We start from the raw sequence: 27,704 nt of genomic DNA on the forward strand, positions 1-27,704 counted from the left end.
TAAACTCTTAGAATCCTTGTAAAGCGCTTCTGAGGTCCTCTGATGGAAGATGGTGTATGAGGGTTTGATCGTGCACTCAATTAAATCAGTGCTAACACTCCTACTGGCTTAAATGGCACAGGATCAGCCACCACCTGAAGGAAGGATGATGACTATTAATAATGGAAAAACAAGTTCTAATAAAATCCCTTTGACACAGTGCAAATGGCCATTGAAATGAGAGTGCGTTTGGAGTCTCAGTTATGGGAGTGGGATGAGGGAAAGTATTTTGAGATAGAAAAGAATAAATTTAATAGGTAAACATTTAATAGCATTTGACTAGGAGAAGGATGGATTTGGATCACTTAGTAACAATGTGTTCTGCCTTGGGGCTTTCAAACTGTGGTTTTACTAGTCATGCCATGCACCCCTTTCACTCACCTGTGAACATAAATCTGTTTCTTAGAATCTGCCTTAAGAGCTACATTGATGGGGATTTGTATGTGTGTCTCTTCCATCCAGCCAATTTCAGCATCAGACATATGTCAGATCAGAATATGGAATTAAAATAATTTAATCTTCTTTTAATGAAGGAAGAAGCAGCTTGCCCTGAAGACAATTTAGAACAGGCCTTATCTGTGGCTGCATTGCCCTGATCCCTGTCTGATCCCTTTCTAGAGCAGCATTACAGTGCTTCATGAATGGGTTTGAAATTAGAAGTAGGTGAGACTTTCCCTTCGGTAATAGGGATCCATGCCCGAGACAGATATATTTGACTAAACATGACAAGCAAAATCAGGGCTTGTTTTATTGGAAACATAAATATGGTAACTAATGAGGACAAAAAAAAAACAAATAAACAACTCAGTCTTGTATCCTGGTCCTTCTGATGGTAACGAAATAGTAACCTAGGATTTGCTGCCAAAAAGAGATGACATAACCCAAACAAATATCTCAAACTAGCAAAAGCAAGCTGTCACCATTCAGTACTTGCTACACACTGTACAGTAATCTAATCAAATAAAATATAATTAACTTAACAAGACTATTAAGAAGAATTGCTACGTTCATTTCTTACATCTCCAGATAATAGGTGTGGCCTTTTCTAAAGGAAGAAAGGTGCTTTTAGAAAAGGTACATATGTGTTAGGCATAATAGCGGTATAGGGGCTGGTAAAGCCAACATATCTGATCTGACAGATAATAACAAAACTTCTGCAGGATGCTGTATTGGACCATTAAGGAATGGACACATTTACAGCTTTTGTTCACATTTGTAGGGTATCTAGTTCAACACTATAGCTTTTTATCAATATACCTCCAGATGTCAGTAAAAACAAAATACAGACAGACTTTGGACTGCTGAGAAGATCCAATGTCTAGGTCAAGGAAGAAAAAGAAAAAGGCTATTGGAAGTAGTTTATGGCACCCTTCTAATCTTGCCTGCAAAATATTGTGAAACTCCTCAATTTATAGCCCCAGCTGTGGGGGAACAGCTCCGGTTAAAGACGTCATTGTGCAATGTGTTCAGGCTGAAGCTAGACTAATCAAAACCCTCAAGGAACAGAGTTCAGTATAACATAGAATTTCTCCCAGAGACCTTAGAGACCAAGCATGGCATATTTTGTCCATCAAATCCTCTTGTTTCATAACCACAACCAACCAACAAAATCTCAACCTATATAAGTTTCTTGTGCTGTGTGTTGCCTCCACATGCCTTCTTTTACACTGTTATCACAGACTAGCAGGCAACACAGTAGCAACATGAAGTTCATATTCTTTAAACTACAGTGGAACCTCAGAGTTATGAACACCTTGGGAATGGAGGTTGTTCGTAATGCTGAATAAAACATTATGGTTGTTCTTTCAAAAGTTTACAACTAAACATTGACTTCATACAGCTTTGAAACTTTACTATGCACAGAAGACAAATGCTGCTTTCCCTTTATTTTTTTAGTAGTTTGTTTAACACAGTACTGTGCTGCATTTGCTTTTTTTTTTTTTTGGTCTCTACTGCTCCCTGATTGAGTACTTCTGGTTCCAAATGAGGTGTGTGTTGACTGGTCAGTTCGTAACTCTGGTGTTCAGAACTCTGAGGTTCTATTGTAGTCATAAATATACCAGGCTTCTCTCTTGCTCATATAGAGCACACATCACTCTCTTTTTAAAGCTCATGGACAAATCAATTTAAAAATCAAAGTATTTAAATGCCTCTGTTCTTCCCATATTGCTTACAGCACGGTGTGCTTTCCAAAGATTCCCCACCCTGTTAAAATCGGAGAGCAAATCTAGTTTGCCTTAAAGTGAGTGCTAACTGGGGCTTGGGCTAGACCTAGAGCGGACTGAGTCTGTGCAATCTTCCTACAAAAAGTTGGGTCGGTGTTGTAACCTGCTGGTAGAATAATAGAAGTGTAGGGCTGGGAGGGACCTCGAGGAGATCTGTTCCATCCCTCTGTGTTGAGGCAGGATTCCTGACGAGTTCATCTAACTTGTTCTTAAGTTACTGCATTGTTAACCTAGTCATGACTATTGCTTCAGCAGACATTCCTATCCAGATCAGATCATTGGGTGGTTTTGTAATATGCACAATGATGGGGAACGTGGCCACCAAATTTATTTTAATTTAACTAGGATTTGAAGATGAAAAGCCAGAGCACTAACCCACTGTTGCCACCCGGTGCCATTTCCCCAGCGTAGTTTGGAAAAGCAGTATGATTCTTTCATTCAGATGGCATAAAGGTGGTACAATTCAGAATGGTGACGGATATAGAGGGAGTAAAGTGCCCGAAGCAAGCAAATTAATCCTCCTTCAAAACCCTACGCGTTGGGAAAAATTAGTTGCTTTGATTTTTACATCTTTCACTCACAGGACCCCTGGCCATGGTAGCTTTACAGGGATTGTATTTTCAACTTCCCCTTGTGCACTAGGCACAAGCAAGTTACAGCTTTCAGTGTCAGGTATTTGCTGTCTTTTCATCTTTTTATTTCACCCAGTGCCGTCCTTAGGCATATGTAGCATACAAGGCATAGGGTACCTGAAAATTTGGGGCACCCCTGGGTCTTCGTGTCCACCCTCCTGCCTTATCCCATCCCTGTTCTTATCTGACCCTTCCTGCAGCTCCCACCACAGCTGGCTGCTGCAGCCTGGTGAGTCTCCCTCCAGAGGGGATCTAGTACTTAAAAGTGAAAAAGCCTTCGAGCCTGCCAGACCTATTAGCACAATATTGAAACTGTTAAAGAGCCATTCAAGTGGTAATGAAGTCATTTAACAGGCATTTGCCAGCCCCCAGGTATATACTGTCAGTTTCTGAATTTACTGACAAAAGCAGTTGTGCAAACTGTAATATTTACTCAGAACATGTTAGTCTACAGGACCTTAGTTTAAAATTTGCTTTTAAAATATTTCATTAGTGTGTTGCTGAAGATTATAAAAATCACATCTCTAAAAAATTCTTGCATAGATTTTTAGATGCACAATCTGAGTATTCATCTTTAGCCTTAAATGCTTGGATCTTCAGACATATAGTTTTTTAAATAAATCCTTCAAAAGACCACCCTTATCTAAAATACACATGTGAGCCTGGGTTGCCGTCAGACATAGGGGCACCAGTTTAATAATACTGCATAAGGCCCCATAAATCCTAAGGACGGCCCTGATTTCACCACACATTTACTTTGTCTGTTAACGATGTTCTTGCTGTATCAATGGCAAATGTGACCATATATTCTACACACCTGTTTTTATGGGGGAGAGTGTGGGGAGGGAGTGCACGAAGATTGTATTTCAAATCTCCAGTATCCTAGAACCCAACAGGGAGCGAGCGGTTGACGCTTGACATGCCAAAATGAGGATAACAACACTATGTTTTTTGGTCCCGTCTCCGAAGTGTATGCACAGGCAACTGCAGATCTGAATTCAGCACAGACAGTGCTAAGGTAGTGCTATGCACTTCCTAGGAATCTAGTAACTTCTGTGCTCTGTCAACTGATGGACACTCCCTTTTTGATCGAGTTCTCTGTAAAATGTAGAATGCACACTTAAACTGCAATAAAAGAAGGCTTCCTAATGTTCATACTCAAAAGTTTTGTTCAGCTACAGGCACCTGTACCTCTGCATGTCTAAGTTGGAAGCTTCGGGATATTTTTGTGTTGCCATTGAGGCTGCCCAGAAACAGTGAAAGGATGCATGGAGGAAGGGGAAGAAGTAAAACAGGCAACAAAGTTTGCTCTACACAAAGTCTTGCAGTTTTCACTTGCCTAGCTGCCATTTTTCATGTTCGGTAATCGTTATGAAAAGTCTGAAAGGCAGAGAGAATTGTCAGCACTGCTGAAACACAGTTGCTTATCTCAGTCTAGTAGGGAATTCTTAGACTGATAAAATAACAGTTAGCAGTCTTTCTTTCCTGAAGCAATGCTTCGCATCTGGGTACGACTGCACCTTTCGCTCATACAGGTGTTTTGAAGAGTGTTTTGAAACCAGCACAAGGGCTGATTAGAAGTGGCAGACCAAAGCAGTTGGATTTTGCTCTCTCCTCTGTCAGAGAAGGTTTTTGCCATTTGTCTTGGCCCACGCTCTGGAAACACTATGTCATTCATGTTGCAGATAATGCTGCCGTCCTTGGCTTCAACATAGTGTCCTTAGCTTCACCATTCTCTTGGTACATCACTAGCTGCCCAAATTCTCTGAGAATTTTCCATTTAAACGTGTGCTGTAAAGACAAAATAATTATTAGTTTTATAGACAAAAACTACTAATGTGCTTGACTGACAATCAATGAACAGAGAAAGATCATGAAGTCAAAGATAGGAAAGGCCCATTAGCCCAGATCCTGCACATGCACAGAGCCCCATGATTTTAATAGGACTCCAGTCAGGCCCTGGAGTCCATCAGTGCAGATCTAGTTGTAGGGTCTAGGCCTTAATCTTCAGGTGCATCTCACCCTGCAAATGCAAGAAATGCCCCCTCTCCCTCAAACAGAGGCCTACTTTAACATTGCTTAGTTTCAGTTGCTGCTAGAATAAAGAGGCATTAACTTTAAAAATTCCTGTATTGTAGCAATATAGCCAAGCCTCAGTTGACCCTCTTATTTTCATATCAGTGAGGATTTCCCAATAAATGATCTGACCTTCCGTAAGGTGAAAATTAAATTGCTAAAGCAGAAGAATTTTTTGTTTTAATACTAAAAAGTGGAATGGCCACTTCAATCTGCCCAGGGTGTTGTTTCACATGGGGCTACATGCACCCTGCACCACTAGACTGAAAAGCTAAAATGACGTAGGGCCAGATCCTCTGGTGCATTAGGAAAGCTTTGCACTGCTCCCTCAGCACAAAATGGTTCTAAAACTAGTAGATGCAGGAGAATCAGTCTAATATAGGGGACCCATCCTTGCAGTGAGTCCCGAACCACCTCTCCTTCCCATGTCTGGTACTGGGCTGTGCCTGGGGGAAAGGGAGAGTGGGCCTGGCTTGCTCCTACACTCTGTTGTTAGCCAAAGCAAACCAGATTAGTCTTTAGGGGTCTGACCCTGAGCAGAGAGAACCCCAACCTGCAGGGGAGGAGTTTCTTTTTTTAATGTGTCCATACGGTGCCCAGCACCATGGGGCTCCACCATAAAACAAATATTTACTACAACCAATATTAATGTGGCACAAGTAGTTTTTCACTTAACTACATATTTATGAGCCAGGTCCTGGGGTCTGGCCAAGAAGCACTCAATATAAGTCAAGAGGAGACTTTAAATAAACTGCTTGTACCATGTAAACAGACTTTGCTGTCTGGAGGAGAAAACCCATTGTTTATAAAAGGTCATTAAGCAGGAAATAGTTTAATGCCTGTTGATTTTAAAATGGGAACAACTGTGTTGAATCAGCCCAGAATGGCCTGGGGAGTGTATAAAACAACTGTTCATTAAACCGGTTTATATATCAAATGCAAAGCTAAGCATTTTTTTATGTGAAGGATGCTTGCTTGCATTAGATATTTTAAGTCGTATTTGTGCAGCGCAGTTTGTTATAGCAGCTGTTTATATGCTTTTAAAGCAGTGTATTTTCTGGACTTTTATACAGTAATTCCCCACAGATCCACTGTATCTCTAGCTAATTTTGCAGATGCAGCACAGGATAGGGTTAACACTTGTCACACAATAAATACTATCAAGTAGCCTCCAAACAATCCTATCTCTGTCCACTTTCACTAGATCTGAGTTTGTTTTTAAATCATGCCTTGTTTTCTTTTATTACAAATGGGTACTGCCCTTCTAAACTGGCCTGCCACATTACATCTTGTACTCTTGGCCATTAAAATGTTAACAGACTGTAGGTTTAGACTATATTTCTTCGTGAGGGAAAGGAGAGTACATAACGCATGTTCTAAAGATATGGGCCAGATTCTGAGGTGGTGTAAACAGGCATAGATCCACTGAAGTAAATGGGACTATCTGGATTTGAACAAGGGGAGGATTTGTCCCCCTAAGAGGTGGTACACAGAAAGGAAGAGAGCAGCACTTTTGAGGCATATACTGAATTTGTATGAAGTCAGAAATGGTTAATCTTGGGCAGTTTAAAAACAAATCAAATATTTTGTAGAGAGCTGTGGCACTGGAACCCTGAAGTTACGTAGCTCCTAAGACACTTATGGTAAGTGCGTGTCTGATCTTTCACTACTTACTATTCTGCTGTGCTCCATCTTCATTTTGTTGAACATCTGTTAAAAGAAATGCAGCATTTTAAATATGTGAGGTGGTTATTATCTCTTCTTTGCAGTAGCCCCAAGGAGCATCAATAAAGAATCAAAGCTCCATTGTGCTAGGCCAGGGGTAGGCAACCTATGGCACGCGTGCCAAAGGCGGCACGCGAGCTGATTTTCAGTGGCACTCACACTGCCCAGGTCCTAGCAACCGGTCCAGGGGGCTCTGCATTTTAATTGAATTTTAAATGAAGCTTCTTAAACATTTTAAAAACCTTATTTACTTTGCAAACAACAATAGTTTAATTACATATTATAGACTTATAGAAAGAGACCTTCTAAAAACGTTAAAATGTATTACTGGCATGCAAAACCTTAAATTAGAGTGAATAAATGAAGACTTGGCACAACACTTCTGAAAGATTGCCGACCCCTGGGCTAGGCATTCTGCAAACAGTCCCTGCCTCCAAGAGCTTACAGTGTAGGTTATGATAAGAGGCAACAGGTGGATGGAACCCACAAATGGAAGAGGAGGATGAGGCAACAGGAAAGCAGGCAAATCATTGTACAGTTAGCAAATATCTTTGCTCACTACCTCTCTAGCCTTATAAGGATGAAAACATTAGAACAGTCTAAAGATACAAATTAAGGTTTTATAAATTTCCAGGCCTTTATGAATAATTCCAGCTTGGCTCTACACAACATTAATCTTCATGAGAAAAAGTTACGAGCCTCAGGTTTGTTGGGCCAAGTGATCTTCTTGTCTAGCAATTCATCTTACACTTAATTATTTATCCTGAGTCTGGCACAGTTACAACTACACTGCATAACTTAGTTACCTCAATATTACATAATGGAGTTTGGATGCTGAGACTATGGCTTTAAATCACAGCCCTGCAATGGTTTGGAGTGGCTTTGCACCACCCTGTGGCAGTTCCAAGAGGTATTGTGCCTCAGGGAAGCGCAAAGCCCCAAGTGAGCACAGCTGATGCAGAAGGAGGCAGGTCCCTGCTTTCTCACCACCCCTTTGGGAGTGCCTAGTGCTGCTAGCCAGTAGCAACCTTTGAATGTGGCTAGCCCCTGCATGAGGACAAAGAAGGAAAGCTCTTTGTGTTCCCCCAGTCTTACATGCTCTCCCTGGCATCTCTGCAATTTGCCCCACAATAAGAGCTCACATACATGGGTAAATATTGGAGCTGGCTGGGAATTTTTTGATTAAACTTTTTTTTTTCTGGAAAATGCTGCTTTGTTAAAACTGACACTTCCCATGGGAAATGGTTGGTTTGGATGAAACATTAGTCAGGAGGGTTTCTCAGGTTCAGGTTGGAATATTTTTTTGAAGGGATGGGGAGGAAGGATCAGAGAAAGACCCACCACTGAATAGCCAATAGTCCAGTGAACTCATTTAGGATGTGGGAGACCCCAGGTTCAAACCCCTGCCCAGGGCTCCCACATCCCAGATGAGTGCCTTAACCACCAGGCTATTGGTTATTCTGGGGTGATTCTCTCTCATTTTTTGCAAAAATATTCATCAGGTGTCTGTTTCATTCTGATGCGGACTGGAACTTTTTTTTTTTTTTTTCAAAAGCTCAAATTTTCACCATATGGGACAACAGTTCCACCCCCATCCCCTCAGCTCTAGTATATCTTCAGCCTTGTTATCGAGACATCTATTGGAGCTCTCTTTTGTTTTATCTTGTAAAGTGCTGAAATTTCTGTGTGGGCAGCTACAGAAATGCAAGCAATCACATTTGTAAATGAGGATTTGTTTGCTTGTTTGTTACATGGAATCCTAGTAAGAGATGATTGGTTGTCACTTGGGAAATTGTAGGAAACTGGTAGAGTAGGGAATTTGTAAAAGGATCTGGAGCCTTTCATCTAGGGGCTAGACTTGGTGACCTCTCAAGGTCCCTGCCAGCCCTAAACTTCTATGATTTGGTAAATCATTGATTCTAATCTTCTCAAGACAGGTGATAATCCCCAGTGATTATCATCCGGTTTTGGTTTGGTCTATATGAACTGTGTGTGTGATCTCAGTCCAGTTCTTAATGGAAAGCTGTCCATATTGCACAAACCCCTCCTTATCATTACACTCCTTTTGTAGATAGTCTCGGCAGAGAAGCCAAAGACTGAATAGATGTGGAGCCCGAATTACCATTGTATTCAAAGGAATGGTTCCTCAGGTGTGAGGTACGTTGGTATAACACCATGAAAAAGTTTACACTGCTACTTCTCATGATGTACCAGTTCTGTGGCTACTTAGGAGTATAGCTCCCACTGTTGTCAACTCAGCACTTGTCATATGCTCTAGTTTCACTTATAATGTAGAGAATTCACAACTACGTATGACAAATTGTAGAATATGAAATATTTTGGAAAAATGAAAAGAACTAGAATATATATATCTGACCAACAAGCGTAAATGGTTTAATTACCGGCATATGATCTCCGGTGACGGAATTTCCTTTTCCACAGCCAGCAGGTTAAAACAGCTAGACCAGCTAACACAATGGCAATGGCAAGGACACCTCCAGCCTGAGCTCCTGGTTCATTTAGATCTAACAGATTGCTTCTGGTCGAGTTAGAGTTTGTGACGTTTTCCGAGTCTGAAGAGGAATAGAGAAAAGGAGAGAGATGCTCTCAAACTTCATTCCAGATGAGCGTTCAACTGCATTTTATAGACATGAGATTCACAAAAGTCTATAGGCTTCTATAGCCCTCCTATACAAATAACTTTCATCCCATCACCACCAATATTTTCTGAACAAGGCCAAATTTCTACCTACATGGTTTTTAATTATTAATCAATATTACACACACTTTTTAGGCATACATTTTCCTCCCGTGGAAGGATTTAGTAACACAACTTCTCTTGAAAATGACAGCACTATGTGTGTTCAAGTGACAAAGTCCTGCCCACACCAAAGCTGGCTGTCATTTTGGATATGCTCTTCTGAGAAAGGAATCTACTGAACAGCTTTCGAAGATTAGTTTTTGGGTGATTTGTTGTACTCAAAATTAGACTTGTTTTCAAACAAGAATGAGGGCCAGATCCTTAGCTGGGGTAAGTTGTAACTCCCTGGATATCTGGTCCCGAAGCTTTCAAAGCCTCACCAATGACCATGAGGATTCCCTAAAGAGACAACCCAAAATGGCAGCCACGCTTTGGCAATTGCCATGAGACCCTGCAGTTCATCCTGCAGGTCACCACACTACACAAGTGACAGCACTAGGGAGTACATATTGTTGTGCCTGTATATTTATTTATATATTACCAATCCACAGATACACAATGATATGACTTTAAAATTGTTGCTGCCTCATTGGACCAAGTACAGGATTTTGTAGGCTCCTGCGGGAGCCATGAAGACTCAGCTGCCATCGTGACATCGTTCCTTTAGTGGAGAAAATCCCCTACAACCATTTTAAAACTTTGTTTCCTACTCCAAAAACCTACTGAAATGAGATTTCTATGAAAATTTAGCTTCTAATAAGTATCTCTGGCAGAATAATTGTTCACATATGCCTTAAGAATAGGGTTGCTAACCCTCCAAGATTGGCCTGGAGTCTCCAGAAATTAAAGATTAATCTTTAATTAAAGATTATGTCATGTGATGAAATCCCCGGGAATACATCCAATCAGAATTGGGAACCCTACATAAGAAGCCCCATCCTTTCCTCAGGGCACTTGCTGGTTTGGTTGTGCTGCTTCGTTTCCTCCTGGCTAGTAGGGACGATGCCCCAGTAAGGGACAAGAGAGGTGATGAGAAAGCTCCGATATCTTCTGGTCCCTGCCCACAACACAAGTTGTGTCCTCTCCCCACCTTCTCAGGGCCAGCTCATATCATATTCTTAACCCCATAGCCTATTCTTCTTCTGCCCTGTCTCAGGAGACATTCACCACTTTTCCTCCTCTTTTCCTGGTTCCAGATTCCCCTTCCATTCAGCAACCATGGCAGACAGTAGGTTTGAGCTGTTGCCTATAGACTTGTATTTTTTTTTTAATATCTGCTGTAAATAAGCAATAAAATCAGCACATGTGCATTCAGAATAATGGGTGAAATCCTGGCCCTATTGGAGTCAATGGCAAAATTCCCATTGACTTCAGTGGGGTTACGTTTTTTTGTTTGTTTGCTTGCTTCTAAAAACATTAGAGCGATGTATTCTGGAAAAGTTAATCAACCTTATAAAAGGTAAAATAATTCTTTTCAGAATGAATGTGACAAAATGTCTTTAGGAAGATAATAGTGAATGGGTTATTCCTATTTCCTACAGGGTGGAATGTTGGCACTAGCAAGCTACCAAATGCCTCTTATCTTGCAATCTGTACTCATGTATGCGTGATCTTTGCTCACGCTAGTAATCACATTGATTTCATTGGTATTACTTCACTGAGTTTGCAAGATAGATCCCTTTAGCTCTGACCCTGCAGCTGGCTCTGCAAAGGCATGGGGGTCTACCCACATAGTGCTGCTTGCAGGATCAGGGCCTAAGATTGCAATGTCTGGGGCAAGGCTTTATCTTGTCTTTATGCTTGTCTGTAAGGCATCTATCACACTACAGGTGCTACAGCGTGTAAATATAGATTTGTACAGAACAGGAAAAGTTATCTGTTTTATGAATTTGAGTGGCTAAGTCTTGGTTTTTATTACTAATAACTTCCATCAGCAATAAATGGTCTATCATCCATGTGTCTCTCATTGATTGTTCTGAATGCTTTGGCCTAATACCATTTCCAGTTATTTGGTGCTTGGATGAATAATCCAGTTAGACATTTGGTACAAACCTAGTTTCAAATGTCTCTTTGTCTTCAAAGCAGCTTTGGAGACTGAAAACAGAACTTTAAAACTACCCACAGAAGGAGCATAGCTAAGAGAGTGGTTGTCAACCAATGTGGTGGGACTTCAGGAGTCATGGATCCACTACATATTAAAATGTCTTTCCTTTAAAAATAAGCCTTCAGCACTGAGCTAGGCCTAGCGTGGTTCCCACAGGAGCTGAAGGGGGAATCATAGTGATTCCAAAACTGTTTCAGGGGAGTGGGAGAGAACTTCTGTGATCAGGATGGTGCTTCTTACTTCCACACAGAGGAACGGTGATCTGTGTTCAGATCTAGGAGGCCTAAGAGGGTGTTTAGCTTCATTTGAAAAAAGTCACATTTAAATATAAACACTGTGGCCTAAATTTATATAGGCTTTAAAAATTAAACTCATTTCAGTAGGTTACTGGACTATCATGCTGTTAATTAGGCTGCTACTCATCAGAGATGTACATGTAGACACACGCACACCTGTTATTTGCCAAATATTAAGCAACTTACAGAGGATAGTTAGATTTTGCTGTAGTAGTTCATTTTCTATGATGCATCCTATTTTTATATCAGAATTCGCTTCAATCTTCAGTGTGCTGAAAACACTGTATGTGCCATCATTGTCTTGGATGATCTGTAATGATGATGGATGGAGGGAGCTGTTGTCTGTTCTATTTATCCAGTAAATGTTTGGCTTTGGGTATCCTTGGCTATAGTTGCAACTTAATGTCACCTCTTCTCCAATATTTGGGTGGATTCTTATAGGTCCACTTAGTACTGGCAGGCTGTTATTGGCTGGAAAAGGAAAAAACATTAGCATTTTATAATCTTTTCAAAAGATTAAGGAATGACTCAGATTATAGAGCGGAGGTTCTGGGGATTATAAACTCATAGCTCAGACATAAATATCAGCCTGCATGGACATTAGGCCAATTACTTCAGTGATTTACTGAAGGAGTCAGAAGGCCAAACCAAAGGGGAAAAGGGTCTTAAACTCACTTCAGTAGCATTTTGCAAGAAGATTCTGAACTAACTCAGAGAAGGCCCCACCATGGAAGAGGTTGTAAGAGACGTATCAGAGAGCAGAGCTCTCCCAACTGTTCTCCTTGTGGAGATCCCCCATAATGCCTATCAGGGTAGATGGGGATACACACACAGTTGCACAGAGGAAGCCCTGCCTCCAAGCTTGGCAGAACTGCATGAGGCTAGGGCCATCCACATGGAGATCCTATGTCCTATGCACTGGCTTTAGCAGCTTCTTTCCCTGGCAACACAGTTCCATTGCACAAATAAGGAACCCTGGACCACGCAGAGAGACTTCTGCAGGTGACAGGAGTGGGTGTATGGTTGTAAGGAACTGGCTGATCTCCCTATTTCCACATGGAGGAATACAATCCATGCGTGGATCTAAGAGGCAAAATCCAGGCCTTCCTTTGCACACAGTACTATTTTAAAGCTATTTGGGGCTAACTGACTTTGTCTCTTTCAGTCTTCCAACATATCACAAAGCAACAAAGAGTGGTATATGAAGGCAGATCAGATTAACAAATGAAGTACTGCTTTACACCACAAACAACTCTTTACAACATAAATTCCCAGCTTGCTTACAAAATATTGTTTTCATTAAATAATTTTCCAACTGGATAAACTTCCAGAGGACATGGATACGTTTCACAAGGGACAGGGCTTTAATTCTGAGAGTGGCAGGAAGCCCAAAAGAGGATCTACTCTTATTTCCAGTTTACTGCCTAAGGCTATGATCCTACAGTCAGATTCACCCCAACACCTTCAATAGGGTGTTGCCCAGAGGCACTGGCTCATGATCATCAGATGGGAGGATTAGGGACTAACTTTTTTTTTTAAGCTCAGATTCTGGCCAAAGTGAGGCCACTGCTTCTTCACATCTGTGAGCTGTGGGAACTGCACAGTAACATTTGCTCCAAGCGGAACTGTTTATGACAGCCAGAAATGAAGAGTCAGTTAAGCAGAGTTAGAATTGCTATCCGCAGCTTCAGAGTCACTGCCTTGGATTTTATTAGGATGGGGATGGTGTGAATAAATGCAATAAGGCAGAGGAGCTCAGAGGTTATGAAACCTATACTGGTGAAAATAAAATAGATCACTTCATCATTCCAAGCAGAAAGAAATAGGGGGGGGGGAGGTATGGGGGGGGGGGGGAAGATGGGGACCAGAACAGCTGCTGGAAGAGAGCCAAAAATTAGGAGTGTACCAAATAGCTAATCGTCACTTTTTTTATTTGTATTATATAGCATTTAAGATCCCCAGTCACAGAACTGGACCCTGTTGTGCTCGTGCTATACAAACGGGACAAAAGATGGCCCCTGTCCTAAACAGTCCTTGGTTCAGCCAGGTACTTAAGCACATCCATAACTTTAACATGTTTAAGTGTGTTGCTGAAGCTGAGCTAATCTGACTAGCTGGAATTGTTATATGGGTGAAGCCAAATAGCTATACAGTTACTGAATAATGAAGTATAAATATATTAAAGTGGATCATTACAGCAGAATGTTTGTAATGAGAATCAACACCAACCGTAAATCAGCCTCCCAAAACATGGCACAATATATATTGCTCTTTCTATTGCATTTGGTTACTAACTTATTGCCATTTCAAAATATACTGATAACACTGCACTGCAAATGGAACATTACTTGTGGTTCCATTATGCGCACATTGGGATTTCTCTCACCCTTTGTCCTAATTAAAGCTTGTTTTCCAAAATACATTTTGGCACCTGATTCTGAAAAAAAAATTACTTTTACTCCCTACCCCAAATCTGTGTTGGGTTCATATCACATCTGACTCTCGGGAGAGGGGCAGGGGAAGCAGTAGTGCCAGCCACGCCACAGGTATCATTGGGCTTTGGAAGGTCATTAAAAAAATAGTCATCTGAAGACAAATAACAAAACTGTCACTGGGATTTGGCCAAGTACTTGTCTGAGTCAGAATTTGGGTACAGTCCTGCCTGAAACTGACTTGTTTAACTACCCTCTCAGTAAACATAAGTGTTCCCTCGCCCTTTGTCCCTCCCTGAACAGCTGAGGGAAGGGTAAACCAAACAGTCTGTGCTTCAAAAGTTGGAGGACTAGATGGTTTTGAATAGTTTATTGTGATACTGTCCTTGACCGAGTTAAAAGCTTGGATTGTCTAAGGGAGGCAAATTAGTGTGGTGGCACCACCACCATTTGGGGCATGAGGAAATCCTCCTCCCTTAGCCTATTGTGTGACAAATGCTCCTTCTGCAGCATCCACAGAGATCTAGGGTGGCAAACTGCTGTTTAATATTGGTTTTATATGGAATAGAAGGGCTTACCTGCTACCTTGAGGGCCACATCTGCATTGTGAATAACCCTGAAAACCACGTCCTTTTTCTGTACTATGCACCGGTATGTGTGTTCATCTCTTAGGCTGACGTTTAGCAGCAGCAGAGAAAAAATGCCATTTTCCAGCTTATCCTGAAATAATCGAGTCCTGTTTCTGAAGTCTGCACACTGCTCGCTTTGGTTCTCATGACCAGAATTAAAGGTGTGTACCACTGAACATGGTTTTGAACCATCTGCTATTTGCCAAAAGACCCGTAGCTTATTTAAAATGAATTTTTTCTCTGGAGTATAAATGCAACTCAGTTCAGCAGTGCTGCCTATTGTGCTGATAACTTTCTTATCTTCCTCTGCAGTAACTAGAAAGATAAAAAGGGGAACAAAGAGAAAATCAGTCTGAAGAAAAGCAGTTTAATATACTTGTCACAATTCTACTTACCAGCTTGTTTGAAAAGGAGTACTTATATTTTCAAAACAAGAATATCAATATTCACTTGTTTGTAAAGAAAAATAATTGCTTAGGGCCAAGTTCTGATCTCATTGCCACCAAAGAAGGGAGAAAGTATGATCAAGTGATAAGGACACAGGTTCAAAGTTCTCTTCTCTGCCACCAACTTTTAGTGTGACATTGAGCAAGCCACTTAATCTCTCTGCTTCTCAATTCCCCATCTGTAAAATGGGGATTAAAATGGAGACAATAGCACTTCCCCACCTCACCAGGGTGTTGTGAGAACAAATACATTAAAGATTGTGAGGTGCTTAAGTAAAGGGGTGAGAGGCATACAAATACCTACAATAGAAACAAAGTAACTGTGACTCCACTTGAGGTACTCCTTGCTTGCACTGGTATTACTGATCCTTAAAGATCATGTGTAGCATTATGTATCCATTTGTAACAATTTATCAAGGGATGTGATGGATTCTCATCTCATCTCTGACAATTTTTAAATCAAGATTGGATGTTTTTTTCTAAAAGATGTGCATTAGGAACTATTTTGGGGAAGGTGTATGGCCTGTGTTATACAGGTGATCAGACTAGATGATTACAATTGTCCTTTCTGGTCTTGGAATCTCTGAACAAACATTATATGGTCCCCATGTTAAACGGACAACAAATAGCAAAATTAACGTAAAGAATAGCAGCTCCTTAAAACACAAAGAAATAAAATATTGGTTTTGAGAAGATATTTTCCACGGGCAAAATTCAGACACTCAGGCATGTTGACTGGAACCTATGTACATGGGTGGACCTGTTTAAATCAATGGGACTAGACCCAGGGCCGGTCCTAGACCAAATGGCGCCCCATGCAAGGAGCGTCTTTGGTGCCCCCCCATTTGTTAAACTTTTGAATACCTTACAGCACCCCAAACTCAGTGCCCCTCAAGCCCTTCACCCTAGGCAATCATCTGGGTCGCCTGTCCCTAAATGCGTCCCCGACTACACCCATGAGAAAGTAATATACACTGTGAGGAAGGGTGACAGATTATAGCACTGTATGGAGAATTTTTTCCTGAAATTCTGTTAAGTTTAAGTGAAGGACTCTAGACATCGAACCTACATTAAAATCAATAATCACTTTTACTGTACTAATGATGAGTGCAAATGAAAGTAACTCTTGGACTGCCAGACCCACACCCAAGCTCACTCAGCACATTGTCCCTTGCAGGACTGAAACTTAAACTTAGGTGTTCTATTCTATGCATCTGATGAAGTGGGCTGTAGCCCACGAAAGCTTATGCTCAAATAAATTTGTTAGTCTCTAAGGTGCCACAAATACTCCTGTTCTTTTTGTGAAACTTAAAAGATTCCAATCTATTAATATAAAATAAAGCTTCTTAAACTGTGCCCATCTGTCTCCCAGGGGTTCTTCAGGTTTCCCTTCCCTACATTTTCACTTCTTCCATGCCCTCGGATATCTCATATCCATGACAGCCATCCTCTCTGGAGGGAGGGCTGGATAATCTTTCAGTTGTCTAGAGATGGTAGCTAGACATCAGTGTGAGATGGCACTTCTACCCAAGGGCTAGCAGAGGAGCTGCGCTCAGCCCAGGGAATGAATTGTGGAAGGGTTAAAAAGGCTGCTATTTACTCTACTTCACTATTCAGTCCTTTTCATTTTGGCAAACTGCGTTCATGTTCCAAAAGGGTTTATTAGGACCTCATAAAACCCTCTTAGTTACGACCTCGTTTGTGCACCAGCATCATCACTGTTAACAGGAAAGCCCAGGAATTGTGTTTTAGGCTCTGTGTCTGTGACTACTTACACACACGTTTAACTTTATGTACATGAATAATTCCATGAAAATCCAATGCAACTAGTAATGTGCATAACGCAGTTATGCCAATCCCAAACATACAAAAACCATGAGTCAGGCTTCACAATATCATGGGATTAATTTAAAAACCACAAGATTTTTTTTTAAATGTTGGCTTCTATTCCTTTGCCTTCTAGTTTCTCGACACATTTATGTTACTTCAAGTTTTTCTCCACAATCATGGGGGCTAGAAACCTACTTAAATCCCCCCATTCAAATAAATGCTAGATTCTCACAAAATCACAGGACTCAAAGGGTCTGAGTCAAAGCCAACTGAAGTCAATGGGAGCCTTTCCATTGACTTCCATATACTTTGGATCAGGACCTGGAGTTTGGAGGAAGAACTCCAAATATTGTAAGAATCATGATAAAATCTCAAGTTTTGGCAACACATTAAACGTGTAAGAGTATGCCTGCATTGCAGCTGGAAGGTGTGATTCCCAGCCTGGGGAGACAGACTCGCACTAGCTCTGCTTGAGCTAGCATGCTAAAACTAGCAGTGTGGATGTTGTAGCACTGGCAATGGCTTGAGCTAGCCACCCAGGCTCTGACCCAGAAGGTTGGGCAGGCTTGGACTAGGGTAGCTAGCCCGAGCTGCTGTCAGTGCTGCGACATCTATGCCACACTGCTATTTTTAGTACACAAGCTCAAGCAGAGCTAGCGCGAGTCTGTCTACCCATGCTGGGAATCGCACCTCCCAGCTGCAGTGCAGACACAGCCTAAGGGTATGTCTACACATCAATTAAACACCCGCGGCTGGCCTGGGTCAGTTGACTCGGAGTTGCAGGGCTCTGGCTGTGGGGCTGCAAAACTGCTGTGTAGACATTTGAGCTAGGGCGGGAGCCCAAACTGTGGGACCCCGTGAGGGGCGGCGTTTCCAGAGCCCAGGCTCTAGCCAAAGCCCAAATGTCTACACATAGGGTGACCAGACGTCCCGATTTTATCGGGACTGTCCCGATATTTGCTTCTTTGTCCCGCGTCCCGACCAATGTTTGGTCGGGACACTGGACAAAGAAGAAATTTTCCCTTCCGCTCCGGCACTCGCCCCCCCCCGCCCCGGCTCCACCCCCTCCTTCCCCCATTGGCTCCCTCCCAAAATCCCCGCCCTGGCCCCGCCTCTTCCCCAGCATTCCTCCTCCCTCCCAGGCTTGCAGCATGGCGGTGGCGGTGCCTGGATCCTGGAGCTGGTGAGTCAGCTCCAGCACCCGGGCACCGGGCGGGCAAAGGGGGGCGGGCAAAGGAGGGAGACAGGGGGGCTCAGCTGTGAGCCCCCCCGCCGCGCCAGAGGGCTTCTGCCCGGGCTGCTGCACCCGGGGCCGGGAGCGCAGCCTTGAAGGCTGCTCCAGCCCTGCAGCCTGTGGGGCAGCGCGGTGGGTCCGGTCGGGGGGCAGCGCGGAGCGGGCAGGGGCCAGGTGGGCGGCGCGGAGGCCTGGGCCGAATCCCTGCTGCTGCCGGGGAGCCCCGCGCCTCTCCGTCCCGCTCGCGGCTGCGGCTCCTTCCCGGCGGGACGCGCCCCCCGGCCTGCCCCACTCACATGCGGCGCGCGTCCAGCTGCTCCTTCCCGGCGGGAGGGAGACTAGGCGCGGGGGACACGCGCCGCATGTGCCCGGGGCAGCGGGAGGCGCGTCCCGCCGGGAAGGAGCCACAGCCGCGAGCGGGAGGGAGAGGCGCGGGGCTCCCTGGCAGCAGCGGGGATTCGGCCCCTGCCGCCCCCCCGGCTCCTGCCCGCTCCGCGCTGCCCCCGCCCAGACCCACTGCGCCCCGCATATGCCCGTGGCGGGCCAGGGGGCGGGAGGCTCCGCGGGGACTCCCGCATATGCCCGTGGCCGGCCAGGGGGCGGGAGGCTCCGCGGGGACTCGGGGAGGGCAGCGTGCGGGGCCTGCTAATGCCCCAGGCCCCTTAAAACTTTTTTTTTGCTCTGGCTCCGCCCCCTTTTTGGCTCCGCCCCCGTCCCGATATTTTATAGTGGTAATCTGGTCACCCTATCTACACAGCAATTTTCAGTCTTGCAGACTGAGCCCGGGAGCTGAAGTCAGTTTGATCTGGGCCATCCGCAGTCATGCTGTGGGGCTTTAATTCCAGTGTAGAGATACCCTAAGAGGCCTCAGTCCTGTGAACAAAGGTACTACTTGCTATGAATAAGAGTGGCAGATTGTAGCCCTAAATGGAAAGGTCACGGAATCCTGCAGTACATTTACTGCTGATGTGGTAGGTTCACATTCTCAACAAACACCCTTCCCCATGCCAAGGTAGAGTGCGCCGTGACTAGGCATGTACGGTTTTAACAAACACTAAATGTGACTCAGCCAAACTTAGATGATTCTGTGTCTAAGAAGAATGGGGCAACTCTTAATTCTTCTATGAAACAGCAAAAATACTTTAAATCTCATTTGATAGTCTCTCTGTCCCCATACCCACACTTTATTTAGGGGTAAATTGGGGAGCTTTTAGTAATCAAGAGTGAGAGAAATGTTTGGGGCTTACCAGTAATGTGTGGTGCTAGTTGTATTACTGGTATCTGCTTTGTCAGTGCGTCTCAATCTCGATCTGTATAAGTCTTAATGTTCTACTTGTGAAGCCTCCTCTTGGCAGATGTGTTGATTATGCCGTGATCACTAGGTCAGCTCAAGGCCAGAACTTGCAGAGGGGTTCTGTGCAGGATGGGCTTTCAAAATTCTGCTGCAAAGGTTAAGGCTAGTGCATTTGCACACAGCACTGTCTAGCTCCTTTTTCATGTTAACTCACTCAGAGCCGGATTCTGATAACTCATTCTGCATAGCACTATATTTCATGAGTGTTCTCATTGACTTCAGTGGGAGTACTCTGGCGGTAAGGTATTATTCAGTCCGAATAAAGGTCCCCAGGTAGTCCCAGTGTCCTTAATAAAATCACAAGGACATTTGACATTCTTTATGCAAATTACAGAAAGTCTCATATTAAAGAATCTTTATGATTCCTGTTCAAAAGTACTGTTTAGATTTCTGATTTATGTTGTGCACATACATACTCTGCATATTCAAACAAATGCTTGTATTAAAAGTGATTATATTGAGAATAACTTTTTCTTAACTTACCGCATCCCAGAGCACAAAGAAACAGTAACCAAAGTCCAGAACTATAAAAAACAAAAGATAAAAGCTCAATGATAATGCAATCGTAAGTGCATACGTACTATTCACAGTTTTAAATACAATAGTAGTAGCGTAGCTTAGCAACAACATATGGGTAGAATAAGTACCCACATTTTTGACAGCTACAAAATGTCACTTTAAAATTATCACTCTGGGAAAAAGCAATAAATTGAAGGATAATACACTATACTGGGCTTGATACCAATGCTGTCTACCTTTCTGATTAACAGTTGACTGGATCAGTCTGTGGCATGTCAATGAAACATGTTGATGTGACTACTGAAAAAATAGCTGACTATGCAGATCACCTTCTTGGGTGTATGGGAATATATACATAGATAAAAATGTATATAGGGAATATGTCATGGTGTGGAGTGGTATAAAGGCCTCATTGGCATGACTCTGGGATGGTTGCATTGTTCCCAAGTGGCAAAGCCACAAGTGGGTTATGCAGATCATTCCAGTCATCTCAAATGAGTATTTTGTATATGTCATATGTTACAGGAAAAAAACTATTTTATGAATGTTTTAGAAAGTCCCAATATTTTTTTTAAAGCTATGTTTGTAGAGTATAAGAACGGCCATACCGGGTCAGACCAAAGGTCCATCCAGCCCAGTATCCTGTCTACCAACAGTGGCCAATGCCAGCTGTCCCAGGGGGAGTGAACCTAACAGGTAATGATCAAGTGATCTCTCTCCTGCTGTCCATCACCACCGTCTGACAAACAGAGGCTAGGGACACCATTCCTTACCCATTCTGGCTAATAGCCATTAATGGACTGAACCGCCATGAATTTATCTAGTTCTCTTTTAAACCCTGTTATAGTCCTAGCCTTCACAACCTCCCCAGGCAAGGAGTTCCACAGGTTGACTGTGCGCTGTGTGAAGAAGAACTTCCTTTTATTTGTTTTAAACCTGCTACCCATTAATTTCATTTGGTGGCTCCTAGTTCTTATATTATGGGAACAAGTAAATAATATTTCCTTATTCACTTTCTCCACACCACTCACGATTTTATATACCTCTATCATATCCCCCCCATATGTAACCCTCCACCTGTAAAGTCCAGGTGCCTTCACTGTCATAAGTCTCATTGTTCAGAACTTGTGAGGGAGAAAGATAAAAATGAAAACCAATAAATATAACATACACTTTCCAAAACAGTCTGAGAATAGAATCTCTATACATAACAATGCCACAACTCTGACATTGGAGTTTTTCCAGGGCTAGTGCCCTGTCCCAGTGGACAGGGATTAATTGCTCTTTCCCATTGGTATAAAACCCCCACTACTAGCTCTTCAAAGATGTAAGAAATCAGACTTAAAAGCCATAACACTTTTATGTCTAGCAAAGCTTTTATGGCTGAGATTGAATCTTGCCCATTTTGGGCCTCAGATAGGGTTAATTTGGGGGGAGTGGGGGTGGAAAGGGAGGGGGTGGTAACATTATTCTGGCTGTTTGAGAAAAACAAATGTGGCTGTGTGAAGCTGCTCAGGGTTTGGAATGTTCAATAAGTCTCAGTGGGCTGATGTTGCAGCTTAAAATAAATTCATTTCTTTATTACTGGGAAGTTTTTCAAGGAACAACTGGGAATTGTGCACTGTGTAAATTATCACCTCTACATACTTGTATATTATACAGACAAAAAATGTGTTAAAAGAACATTATTAAGGTAGCAAAGTCAAGCATTCAAAAGTTAGAGAATGTCAGAATTAAGGTGGCTTGTACAACCGTACTTTACACCCCCCTTGTGTATATGCATTATGATATAATCTTAATTGCAGATCACATACTATTTTTTTCACTGTACAGCTGCCTCATTCTGTGTACAGACTGGATGGTGCTCACTGAATGAGTAGCTATTTAATATTATATTTTCTCCTCATTCAATGAGTGGCCCATCTCTTCTTTGTGGCACACTTTGCTCTGAAGACAGAATTATTAATTTCCTCATGGACTTTTTAAATGGAGCTCATTGCTATAGTATTTGAATGCTTCACAAACTGTAATTTATTCTCACAGCCCCCTTGTGAAGTGAGAGGAGTGTTTGACTTTGCAACCTTAATAATGTTCTTTTAAAGTAGTTTTGTGTGTGTGTGTGTGTGTAATTCCCTATGTTTTTTATAAAAGCAAACTGAAAAGAGAAATTACATCACATGGAATCATGTGGACAACTGCTTGGGTCATCAGCAGGACTGGAACTTTCAGATCCACTGCAGAGACCTCTACCACTTGAGTAATGGAGTAACTGATAAGAATAGTAGGTTGTTATCCTCCATTGACCAGCACTAGGTGGGGATGAGACACACATTATGAAACCCATTGGCAGATGTATGGTGACAACCGAGGAATGATGAGACTCGGGAATCTTGGGTTCTATTCCAGGCTCTGGAGGGGAATTTGCTGCAATGAGCATGGAGTCTTTTACCTGTTCCCCAAGCTTGAACCTTTCTGCCCCATCGCCTACAACTTGTTCCTGTCCCAGTGCTGTCTCTTTTCCACCCTGACTCTTGTCTCTCCTTGCCTACTTAATCCCAGTCTCCACTCCTTGGGTTCTTCATCCTAGTCCCCCGCTCTTTGCCCATCCAGTCCTAGGATTCCCCTCTGGACTTGCTGTCTGAGTCTCTAACTCACCCTGCCCGCACCTAGCCAGTGCCAATTCCTGGGCTTCTCATCCAATCCCAGTGTAAACCACCCACATTTTAGCTCCTTGCCTCAATCTCCCTTCCACCTTGGCTCCTTGTCCCAGTCCCTTTGCCCAGCTAGTCCCAGTTCTCCCTTTGCACCCTAACTCTACATCTGATCTCAGCGTTCCCCCCAACCAGCTGGCTCCTAGTCATCTCCTGAATTTCCCTGACCAGTCCCAGTCTCACCAGATTCTGTCTCCCAACCTACTCCATTCCTTCTCCCTAGTCCAGTTTTGTTGCCTCTGCATTCAAATCAAACTGCTTCCTCCTCCACACATGCTGGGTGCCAGCAGGGGGGCATTGAGAGGACAGGAGATTCAGGCTTCCGGCACTCAGTTCCAGTGCTTGGGCCTATCCCAGCCCAAAGTAGCTGGGAGCTGCCACTACAGCGAAAATCCAGCTCCCCTCCTGTAGCTCTGGGCTGGAGGCAGCATGCTCAGTCACTGTGTGGAGATGATGCATGTGCAGTCTGGTTAGCACTAGGAGCTGTGAGGGGATGGTGCATGATCCATGTATATGTATGTGTGTGTTTCTATATAACATATGGCTCTAGAATACCTTCCTTTAAAAAATCACCTTGGTACTATTTTTAAATCCTGTGGTTTTGTTTGTTTGTTTTCCTTCTTAAACAATGGGTCTAATCAGGGGTGGATTAGGGTTTGTGGGGCCCTCTGGGCCAGAGCAAGAGGCGGCCCCTCCTTACCCCTTCTGCCTAGAGTCCCCCTGCCTCCAGCCAGGGAGCAGGCTCGGGGTGCGGGGGCTTGCCCCACTCTGCCCGCCTGGCACTCCTGCCGGGGAAATGGGGTTGGGGCATGCCTTACTCTGCCACCCCCCACCCCCCCCGGTGCTCCAACTGGGGACCAGGGTCAGGGCACAGGGGTGCCCATTTTTTCCGGCCCCCCCACTTGGCTGTGGCAGCTGGACACAGGACCCACTGGCCCTGGCTAATCCACCACTGGGTCTAGTTTCCTGTTGAACCAAAGAGAAAACAACGCTTGATTGTCTTTCATTGGACCTTTCAGGGAATTCCCCTTAAGAGGTATTGCTGGTGCCAATGAGAAAGTAACAAGTGTAAGTGGGGCTGTCTGTGCTATGTAGCCAAAATGCATAACAGGTGTCAATATAAAGCTGTGTTATTGGATTAGGATCTTAATATTTCAGTCCAGAGTTTAGACAAGACAGATCCAGGGGCTGACCCTCCTCCCTCCTAAGTGGATGTTAATGCTGCTGCAGTCCACAGTGCTTGCAGAGTGGCTCAGTTACTGAGCAGGTGAGAGGATTCCTTCTTTCCTTGAAACCAGAGGAATTCCTCTGTCATGCCCATTTGAGATTAATTCCTGCACCAGCTGGAGTGGGAATGATTTTCACTGACTTAAATGGAAACTGGATCAGTCCCTTAAGTTTCTTTTTAAATGGTTTGTTTTTCTCCATTTATCCTCCCCCCACCCCTATTTTTAAACTTTCGGTGAGACAGGAGAAAGTTTCACTTCCTCATTCTCACACTGGCCCACTGAGATTATAATTCCCACCCTCATCTGCATATTTACATGTACAATTTACCTTCTTCTCATGAGAACTGATTTGATGCAGTTGAAAATTGCAATGTATTTTTTGGTGTGTTTTTGCTTTTCTGAGCACATCAAAAATATGATGATGTTCATGGTGCAACAACTGGGTGTTTTGTTTCACATTTAAATCAAATCTATAAACCTTGACTATGTCCTAAACTGTATCAAGAACAGCTCTTTGTGCCTCATCAGTGTTATATTTCTCTTAGCTGAGTTATGAGTCAATTGCCCTAAATCTTTATCTGTTTCATGGCATTTTTCCATAATTGTAGTTTTCCAGATAATATAAAACATGTTTGTTTAGATCTTTCTATTGTTCACACCTTAACCAAAAGAAAGTCTGTCTGCAGTGACATTCTCTCTACTTCTCTTTTTAAAGAGATTCTTTCAGTACTTCACAAATAAACATCACTAACCACCTACATGAAACAGTTGGGTGCACTGCTGTGGTTTTTCAGCACAGAATCAGTCATGCAGAGTCGAGTGTTGGGGTTGATCACAAAACCCACAGTGCGAGTCATTTTACTGACTTTAATTGTCTTTGTATTCCTAATCCTGAGAGGTGTTGAGCTCCCACAACTCCTACTGTAGTCAAGGGGAGAGGATGGGACTCAGGTGGGAATGATAAAGAGCAGTCCTATTTGTTCAATAGGACACACTGACAACTGCACTGGCACTTTGTTGCCACATCTCATTGGAGGCATAACAAACAAATGTAGTCCGTCTCCTTTGCTGTAGTGCATGGTAAAAATGTATTGTCGGGGAATATTCCCCATTGAAAGGAACATGATAAGCAATTGGCCTTGGGGATTAATCAACTTGTAAATGAAGCAAGAAATTTTAGCCTTATGCTGTGCTGCGAGTACTCGATGAAGCATTCACACAAGGGCTTGTCTTCTCTAGGAAAAGGGGTGTGTACCTTTATCACATGGTAATGAGAGCGAGGCAGAAAAATGTTTTGTGGAGGATTTTGCTATTTCCAAAATGGATTTTGTTCCGATTCAGAACAAAAACCAAAAACTTCAAAATTCTCCAGACAAAGGGATGGAGCCCCAGCTCTGGGCAGTCTACCTCGTGTGCTGTCTCAGGGTCTGAGGTCTCCAGCAGCTTGCCAGGTGGGCTGCAGAGGAGCCAGGAAACCAGCACCTTTATATTAAGCTAATTAGAACCACAAAGGCCAGTTTTCAGATTCACTCTGAGGTGGGGGGGGGGGGGGAAGAGGGAGGGGGCTGTAAAACTTGCCCCTTGTGTTTTTAATTCAATAATAAAGTACCACGACTATTCAACAGCAAAGTAACCTTCCCCTGCCATAACAATCCCAATAGCATTTTCTGCCTTTCTTGCTGTGAATTCCAGTCAGGGTCAAGGGGAGATTTATCTGAGTGCACATTCCTTTCCCCGGAACACAAGGAGCAGAAACTACTGACTTCTTAGGAGCAGGAGCAGGCCCTCTGGTTTGCCCCTAGTGCCCTCTCTTGATAAAGGAAGATTAAATTATGAGCAGCCTCAGCCTTACCCTGATAACCAAATGGATTGGGGGTGGGAATGAATCAACCTACAGGTAGACACACACACCAGTCAGTGGGGAGAGTTGGCAGGAAAAGCTGGACCTTCCTGGAGCCTGGTCATTTTTGTAGTCAGCCCCCCACCCCACCCCAATTGTACTGACAAAATTGAGAGCAAGTTTAGTGCACCAAAACCCCTCCTGCAGCACAAACACCCAAACCTGGCACCTGGATCCAGAGTGCGCCACCCAGTTTTTGATGCCAACAACCTCCCAATTTCTAACAGCTGAAAAGAGAGCAAGCGTAGATGCTCCTGTTGCAGCAAGAAAATCAGGACCATGCTCCCCTCAGCATAACATTGATTGACCTCCCCTTCCCCCTTCCCCGTTTGACGCTTGGCTCCCGGGGGTAGGAGCGGGGTCAGTGATTGTCCATTGCTAAGGAAATGAGCTGACTTGGCCGGCTGCCGCTGGGCTGGCAGCACTGTTCAGTGTTTGTCTTTTGGGCGTGCTCGGAGCAGAGCGACATAGTTCTCTAGTGCGATGACCCAGTCGGGGGGGGGGGTGTACTACGACCCGGAGCCCCCGCAGTTACCCAGCGCCATCAGGCACGTGGGGGGCGCGGGGACGGGGTCCGAGCAGGACGGAGACCAGGAGTGTGAACCAAGGGCGAGTCTCTGGGTGCCCCCCGCACTCACCTTCTTAGCTCCATCCCGGCGCGGGGCGCTGCTCGGGCAGCCTCGGGGACTCGGCGGGAGGCGCAGGCACTGGTCCCTCGGCGAGTGGCAGACGGAGAAGCGGTGAAACAGCTGCTGAGCCGTGCCTGGGCTGAGCCAGCTCCTCCCCCCTACGTCGTCCAAACCGGGGATTTCCGCGGCTGGTCCCTTCTCCCTTCCCACGCGGCTGGGGGCAGGAGAGTGACCGCGGGCGGGCCCCCTTCCTCTGCTGCCACCTGCAGCTCCCCGGCCAAGGCGACGAGAGCGGGATCGCGTCCTTTGACGAGCAGAGCAGAGCCGAGCCCAGGCCAGGCGCGCTCCGCCACCCCGCGCCCGGGCGAGCAGCTCAGCCCGCGAGACCCCTGGCCCGAGCGCTTCGCTCTGCAGCCCGGGCAAAGGGGTGTCCCGTCAATGCCCTGAGACGAGTCGCTAGGACGATAGATAATGCACCGGCCCTACCATCTCCACGGGGTTGGTAACCCAGTAGGGCCAACACCGTGCATTATAAACTCGCCACCCTTTTGTCCTGGGGAGCTTCTCCTAGGCTTCCAGCACCATTCAACTCACTGCACCCACACTGCTGGGCGCAGGACTTAGCTACACCCGAGGTGCTGAATAAAAACAGTTGATGAATGGAAACTACTCACATGCTCCCTGGTAAGTTTCAGCTACACCACACAAGTGAGTCTTCTCCTTTTTAAAAGGCAACCTGTTGATTACACAATAGCGAACAGTCACACTGTTGCTGAGTCTGGAACTATAGGGCAGCGGTTTTCAAACTTTTTTTCTGGTGACCCAGTTGAAGAAAATTGTTGATGCCTGTGACCCAGGGGAGCTGGGGATGAGGGGTTTGGAGTGTGGGAGGGGCTCAGGGCTTGGGCAGGGGGTTGGGGTGCAGGGTGGGGCAAGGAATGAGGAGTTCAATGTGGGAGGGGGATCTGGGCTGGGGCAGGGATGCGGAAGGGG

General features: G+C 44.2%; 1 protein-coding gene across 1 annotated transcript; it reads right to left on the reverse strand.

The window, feature by feature from the left end:
* Positions 1-762: 762 nt before the first annotated feature.
* On the reverse strand, positions 763-27,123 carry ICOSLG (inducible T cell costimulator ligand). The gene is made up of 7 exons (XM_005301791.5): positions 26,721-27,123; positions 20,207-20,247; positions 14,809-15,174; positions 11,985-12,269; positions 9,100-9,270; positions 6,647-6,682; positions 763-4,687 (listed from the first exon to the last, which is right to left on the reverse strand). Exons 1-7 carry the CDS (start codon positions 26,732-26,734, stop codon positions 4,677-4,679), a joined length of 924 nt encoding a protein of 307 aa, XP_005301848.2. The 5' UTR covers positions 26,735-27,123; the 3' UTR covers positions 763-4,676.
* Between the last annotated feature and the right edge of the window lie 581 nt (positions 27,124-27,704).

Source organism: Chrysemys picta, chromosome 1 (assembly GCF_011386835.1).
Source record: "Chrysemys picta bellii isolate R12L10 chromosome 1, ASM1138683v2, whole genome shotgun sequence".
NCBI classification, from domain to species: Eukaryota; Metazoa; Chordata; order Testudines; family Emydidae; genus Chrysemys; species Chrysemys picta.